Source organism: Protomyctophum bolini, assembly GCF_963924005.1.
Source record: "Protomyctophum bolini genome assembly, chromosome: 18".
Lineage (NCBI taxonomy): Eukaryota > Metazoa > Chordata > Actinopteri > Myctophiformes > Myctophidae > Protomyctophum > Protomyctophum bolini.
In genome coordinates this window covers 34,331,129-34,338,628 of record NC_137879.1, presented here as the reverse complement: position 1 = coordinate 34,338,628, position 7,500 = coordinate 34,331,129, and the positions used below count along the sequence as shown (strand labels likewise).

The 7,500-nt window shown below is 42.5% G+C and overlaps 1 protein-coding gene across 1 annotated transcript in view; it reads left to right on the top strand.

Moving 5' to 3' along the window:
• The window catches only part of bicc2 (bicaudal C homolog 2), a gene marked incomplete at both ends in the record, with an annotated part of 16,201 nt that overhangs the window by 1,328 nt on the left and 7,373 nt on the right, over positions 1 to 7,500 (top strand). The window contains 6 exons of the mRNA XM_080790113.1: positions 3,310 to 3,356; positions 3,565 to 3,634; positions 4,254 to 4,333; positions 5,599 to 5,757; positions 6,174 to 6,227; positions 7,167 to 7,388. Of these exons, the coding sequence (XP_080646239.1) occupies positions 3,310 to 3,356; positions 3,565 to 3,634; positions 4,254 to 4,333; positions 5,599 to 5,757; positions 6,174 to 6,227; positions 7,167 to 7,388 (632 nt within the window). The remainder of the gene's footprint in view (positions 1 to 3,309; positions 3,357 to 3,564; positions 3,635 to 4,253; positions 4,334 to 5,598; positions 5,758 to 6,173; positions 6,228 to 7,166; positions 7,389 to 7,500) is intronic.

Below are 7,500 nucleotides of genomic sequence, written 5' to 3'. Positions count from 1 at the left end.
TGTGTCTGGGTGAGTGGTGCAGTCTCTTATCACCGCAACTCAGTGACGTCATGTTGTAGTTTTAGTAAATACAGAGAGATGTGTCTGGGTGAGTGGTGCAGTCTCTTATCAACGCAACTCAGTGAGGTCATGTTGTAGTTTTAGTAAAAACAGAGAGATGTGTCTGGGTGAGCGGTGAGTCCCTTATCACCGCGGCTCAGTGACGTCATGCTGTAGTTTTAGTAAAAACAGAGAGATGTGTCTGGGTGAGTGGTGAGGCGCTTATAACTGCGGCTCAGTGACGTCATGTTATAGTTTTTGTTGTTCACCTGATCACCTAAAACTGGCTTTAACCCTAAAACCACCTGCTCATTATGCTATAGGGTGGGATTGCTCGGGGTAGAGGACACAGTAGCCTACAGTAAAAGTTAACTGTGTGTGTGTGTGTGTGTGTGTGTGTGTGTGTGTGTGTGTGTGTGTGTGTGTGTACTTAGCAGCACTTAGCATTTAAGTCATTGCTAGGGTGTTACTTTAGTTTAGTGTCATTGCTATGGGGTTTCCAGTAAAAAGGACGTGTTTCTTTGCGTCAGTGAAATACCATCCCCCCCCCCCCCCCTCTCTCTCTCTCTCTCTCTCTCTCTCTCTCCTCTCTCTCTCTCTCTCTCTCTCCGCCCCTCACAATTCTCCTCTCATTCTTCACTCCCAGCCAGCGTAACCCGTAGTGATACCCCCCCCCCCCCCCCCCCAAAAAAACCCTCGGACCCCATAAATATCACCATGGAAACACTAACAGCTTTTAAAAATATATTTACATTCCTGGCATCCACCCTTTTCTGTCTGTCTACATGTTGATAAATACAGCACTATGGCTTGTTTCCATTGAGGTCCTGAGTATTCAATTCATAGAAAACGTAGTAACTTACAGCAGCTTACAGTACACAAGGTAACACATACATAGAATACAGAGAAACAGTGTAGTGTGTCAGTAAAGTAGGATCATAGAATGCAGAGACAGTCTAGTGTCTCAGTAAACTATAGGATCACAGAATGCAGAGACACAGTGTAGTGTCTCAATAAACATAGGATCACAGAATGCAGAGAGACAGTGTAGCATCTCAGTAAACTATAGGATCACAGAATGCAGAGAGACAGTGTAGTGTCTCAATAAACATAGGATCACAGAATGCAGAGAGACAGTGTAGCATCTCAGTAAACTATAGGATCACAGAATGCAGAGAGACAGTGTAGTGTCTCAGTAAACTATAGGATCACAGAATGCAGAGAGACAGTGTAGTGTCTCAGTAAACTATAGGATCATAGAATGCAGAGAGACAGTGTAGTGTCTCAATAAACATAGGATCACAGAATGCAGAGAGACAGTGTAGCATCTCAGTAAACTATAGGATCACAGAATGCAGAGAGACAGTGTAGTGTCTCAGTAAACTATAGGATCACAGAATGCAGAGAGACAGTGTAGTGTCTCAGTAAACTATAGGATCACAGAATGCAGAGAGACAGTGTAGTGTCTCAGTAAACTATAGGATCACAGAATGCAGAGAGACAGTGTAGTGTCTCAGTAAACTAGAGGATCACAGAATGCAGAGAGACAGTGTAGCGTCTCAGTAAACTATAGGATCACAGAATGCAGAGAGACAGTGTAGCGTCTCAGTAAACTATAGGATCATAGAATGCAGAGAGACAGTGTAGCGTCTCAGTAAACTATAGGATCACAGAATGCAGAGAGACAGTGTAGTGTCTCAGTAAACTATAGGATCATAGAATGCAGAGAGACAGTGTAGTGTCTCAGTAAACTATAGGATCATAGAATGCAGAGACAGTGTAGTGTCTCAGTAAACTATAGGATCACAGAATGCAGAGAGACAGTGTAGCGTCTCAGTAAACTATAGGATCACAGAATGCAGAGAGACAGTGTAGCGTCTCAGTAAACTATAGGATCACAGAATGCAGAGAGACAGTGTAGTGTCTCAGTAAACTATAGGATCACAGAATGCAGAGAGACAGTGTAGCGTCTCAGTAAACTAGAGGATCACAGAATGCAGAGAGACAGTGTAGCGTCTCAGTAAACTATAGGATCACAGAATGCAGAGACACAGTGTACTGCCTCAGTAAACTATAGGATCACAGAATGCAGAGAGACAGTGTAGCGTCTCAGTAAACTATAGGATCACAGAATGCAGAGACAGTGTAGTGTCTCAGTAAACTATAGGATCATAGAATGCAGAGAGACAGTGTAGTGTCTCAGTAAACTATAGGATCACAGAATGCAGAGAGACAGTGTAGTGTCTCAGTAAACTATAGGATCACAGAATGCAGAGAGACAGTGTAGCGTCTCAGTAAACTATAGGATCACAGAATGCAGAGAGACAGTGTAGTGTCTCAGTAAACTATAGGATCACAGAATGCAGAGAGACAGTGTAGCGTCTCAGTAAACTATAGGATCACAGAATGCAGAGACAGTGTAGTGTCTCAGTAAACTATAGGATCATAGAATGCAGAGACAGTGTAGTGTCTCAGTAAACTATAGGATCATAGAATGCAGAGACAGTGTAGCGTCTCAGTAAACTATAGGATCACAGAATGCAGAGTCTCAGTAAACTATAGGATCATAGGATGCACTTGCCCCAGCCTCCATGACCTTATACAGGTGTAGGAAAGGCTAAACTTATGTAATTTAGATTTAGAATTTTAGAATTTTATGAGATGTATAAGTTAGTAAATGTGAAAAGGAGGTTGCGCATCAGCAATGGCTTTCAGTGGAGTGCCAAACCCAAATCAACTATACATCAAAAAATAGGAAATAAAAATTCCAAAAAGGTAGCACATCCAAAAATGTAACAAGCGGGGGACAAGGTACTCACATTTCCATTTCTTCATTGGCACACACCAAAAAGGAACGCTGACTCGTTTCGGCTATGCAGCCTTCATCAGAGCATTTTTTGATTTTTTAATTCCTATTTTTTGACGTAGCATATAGCACTCTATAATGTATACGCTCATAGCTTCACTGCACAGATAATCTATACTGTTAGACTGATGATAGGTTCTTGGTTTACTTATACTGTATTCTTGATGACTATTTCTATGTATTTGATGTATTACCTTGTGTTGTTCTCGCTTACTGTAAGTCGCTCAATTAAGAGTGTCTGCTAAGTGTGTGTGTGTGTGTGTGTGTGTGTGTGTGTGTGTGTGTGTGTGTGTGTGTGTGTGTGTGTGTGTGTGTGTGTGTGTGTGTGTGTGTGTGTGTGTGTGTGTGTGTGTGTGTGTGTGTGTGTGTGTGTGTGTGTGTGTGTGTGTGTGTGTGTATTTCAGCTCCAAAAGACGGAGATGTGTTGACAGGAGAGGAATTCTTTACCAGAGTAAGACACACACACACACACACACACACACACACACACACACACACACACACACACACACACACAGTCCACAGGGGAATACAATACAATTACAATACAATCGGTTCTATTGTTACTCATCCTTGTAAATGCAAATTAAACTGCTCTCTCTCTCTCTCTCTCTCTCTCTCTCTCTCTCTCTCTCTCTCTCTCTCTCTCTCTATTTCAGGTAATGAGTGAGACTCACACTCAGATTAAATGGCCGTCCAAGTTGAAGATTGGAGCCAAGTCAAAGAAAGGTTCCAAACTCTTTATTTCACAGTGTTGTTGTCACAGAAAGATGTTAAACTCTGTGTTTTCCACACTGCCTCTTATAATTGTTTCCCTTCTTCCTGTGGATTTAGTTTAAATTATTCCCACAAACACATATTTAGTCAGTCAGTCAGTCAGTCAGTCAGCCAGTCAGTCAGTCAGTCAGTCAGTCAGTCAGTCAGTCAGCCAGCCAGCCAGCCAGCCAGTCAGCCCTGGTCCAGGGCAGTCTCTCACTGACGCCCTGTTGGACACCCATTCTCTACATTCTCTGTAGCAATTTTTCCCACGGCGCAGTCACAACTGGAAACCGGAAATGCCATGGTAGAAGAAGTTTTACTCTGTCCGGTACATTGCTTTAATTATTAAAATGGCACAAAGTGAGAGACTCACTGACACACTGGACCAGGGCTATCAGCCAGCAGGCCAGTCAGTCAGTCAGCCAGCCAGCCAGTCAGCCAGCCAGCCAGTCAGTCAGTAAGCCAGGCAGCCAGTCAGTCAGTCAGTCAGTCATGTTATGTGAATAACAGAGTTGAACTTTGCATCAGATTCTCATGTTGGGTGAACAGCTCCCTCACAGTCTAGTGAATATCAGTATTTTCTCATCAGATCCTCATGTGAAGGTGGAAGGAAAGAGACGAGACGTTCTGGAAGCTAAAAAGAAAATTCTACAAGTTCTAGAAACCAAGGTAACGTGTGTGTGTGTGTGTGTGTGTGTGTGTGTGTGTGTGTGTGTGTGTGTGTGTGTGCATGGTATGTCATGTGACCACCGAGCGAGCGTAGGCGAGCGAGCCGCTGGGCTGAACTTGCGAAGTTAGTTAGTTAGTTAGTGGTAAGTTTCTTCACAGACATATCTAAAGGATAGACCATCTTGCTACAGTGAACTTTGACCATGCTCAAACAGAAATACTCTTAACTTGCTGTAATCGTGATGCATTTATACAAACAGGTTTGTTAATCACAAAATGGTATTAACGTGGCTATGATTCAGGCTATGATAAGCAGGCCTATGCAGTATCATCTGACGCTTATAACCGAAAATCGGTTATGGTTATTTAAAAAGTACATGCCCCATAGACACAATGTTATGAGTGGGCGAGCTACCTGTAGCAAGATGGTCTATTAGGTATAACAAGGTGTGTGTTTATGTGTGTGTATTTCTCCATGTGTGTCTATTAGGTGTGTGTTTATATGCGTGTATTTCTCCATGTGTGTCTATTAGGCGCGTGTTTAAATGTGTGTATTTCTCCATGTGTGTCTATTAGGCGTGTGTTTCAATGTGTGTATTTCTCCATGTGTGTCTATTAGGCGTGTGTTTAAATGTGTGTATTTCTCCATGTGTGTCTATTACGCGCGTGTTTAAATGTGTGTATTTCTCCATGTGTGTCTATTAGGTGCGTGTTTAAATGTGTGTATTTCTCCATGTGTGTCTATTAGGCGTGTGTTTAAATGTGTGTATTTCTCCATGTGTGTCTATTACGCGTGTGTTTAAATGTGTGTATTTCTCCATGTGTGTCTATTAGGTGCGTGTTTAAATGTGTGTATTTCTCCATGTGTGTCTATTAGGCGTGTGTTTAAATGTGTGTATTTCTCCATGTGTGTCTATTAGGTGCGTGTTTAAATGTGTGTATTTCTCCATGTGTGTCTATTAGGTGTGTATTTAAATGTGTGTATTTCTCCATGTGTGTCTATTAGGTGCGTGTTTAAATGTGTGTATTTCTCCATGTGTGTCTATTAGGCGCGTGTTTAAATGTGTGTATTTCTCCATGTGTGTCTATTAGGTGCGTGTTTAAATGTGTGTATTTCTCCATGTGTGTCTATTAGGTGTGTGTTTAAATGTGTGTATTTCTCCATGTGTGTCTATTAGGCGCGTGTTTAAATGTGTGTATTTCTCCATGTGTGTCTATTAGGTGTGTGTTTTAAATGTGTGTATTTCTCCATGTGTGTCTATTAGGTCAACAAGGTGACATTAAAGGTGGACGTACCGCACACGGAACACAGTCATGTGATCGGTAAAGGAGGCGGGAACATCAAGAGGGTGATGGAGGTCACTTCCTGTCACGTCCACTTCCCTGATTCTAACAGACACCAAGAGAAGGGGCGGAGCAACCAGGTCACCTTTAACCTTGTATTAGTATATTTCTATCAAGTATTATAACAATAAGTATATTAAGTATATTTCTTTTTTTTACCCCTAATTTCTATCCCACAATTTTTGCAACCCATTTTTCACCCCTGTGTCAATCATCTAATGTGATTCTGGGCTCTACACACCCTCCGCCAACCTAGTCCACCATATATGGGGGACTAGGGGAGAGCAACGGACTTGAACTCATGCTTCCTTCATGCCTGAGTGTCCAAGTTGCTCCTTTTACACCTGACAGGGGGGAGTTTCCCTGGTTGGACGTATAGCGCGTGGAAGGAACACGTCATTCCAACCAGTTATATATAGTATATATCCATAGCAGGGCCAGTATAAGTACTGTAATAATAATAAGTATATTAATAGTATATTTCTATGTATATCAGGTTTCCATAGCAGGGCCAGTGGAAGGCGTGGAAGCAGCCAGAAGGAAGATCCGGGTGAGATGAATATTTATATAATCATGGAGAATAATAATTCATTATAATATTTGTGAGGGGCGCTAGCCCCTCCTATATAACAGGTTTAATGTTTGTTTTTAGTTCAATGTTTGTTTTAAAAAACGCCATTGACAATGAAGGGAAAATGTATACTTGTCCCCAACACAGACATTAAATGCCATTAACAAGAGAAAGAATGCAATGTTTGTTTTGACACCGTTTGTTTTACATCGCCATTACATCACCTAATCATATAGCAACATGAGTTGGACTTCAGAGATTAATTAATTCTAATATTAAGCCATCAAGATGTGGAATTCCCTTCTATAGCAGCAGATGAATGCCCTAAGCCTATAACTTCCATAGCAGTAGATGAATGCCCTAAGCCTAACTTCTATCCACACTTTTCCTGGGCTGTGTGTGCTCCAGTTCCTGTTGATTTCATTGGATATCATTGGTCATCTGACCAGTTTCATTGGCTTTCATTGGATCAAATCGACAGGAACTGGAGCACACACAGCCCAGGAAAAGTGTGGATAGCAGCAGATGAATGCCCAAAGCCTAACTTCTATAGCAGTAAACATTCAAACACCCTCCATAACAGAGCAGCTCCAGTTTATATAAGTGAAGCTAGACGAGTCTTCTGGCTCGCCGAAGACGTTTACCTAAATGTACTTGTACCGCTCCTATAGTATTGATGATGATAGACTTGATAGTATTGTACAGTAACGTATGTCTCCGTGTATGTCTTGATGAATGGAAACAATGGAACACAATGGAAACAAGTTCTCCAGGGCTTTTTGTGTTTTTCATTTGAGCATTACTGTTAATAAAGTTGAAGTTGTACCACCGAGCATCTGTTTCAGTGAAGGAAGCCGCAAATGAGTACATATTGAGTACTTTAAGTACACCGGTATACTTTTCCCTCACCTGTCGCAGGAGCTGCAGCCGCTGGCGTTGACCTTTGACCTCCCGGTGAGCCTGGCGCCCCAGGCCCTGCCAGACGCAGCCTCTCCAGTCGTCCAGCAGGTGGCGGCAGCGCTGGGCGTCACCGTGAGCTTCAGAGCGCAGTCCCCTGCCCAGCCAGCGGGGGCGCCACACCCTCTGTACGGAGGCTGCTGTACCGTCCGCGGCCTGCAGGGCTATGCCGGCGCCGTGAAGGTTAGCGTTAGGTTTCGGTTCTTGTACAGAAACCTTTATATCTTCCTCCATAATCGTATATTAAAACTTTAATATATTTTATTTCAATTAGCCTAGAGCAGTGGTTCTCAAG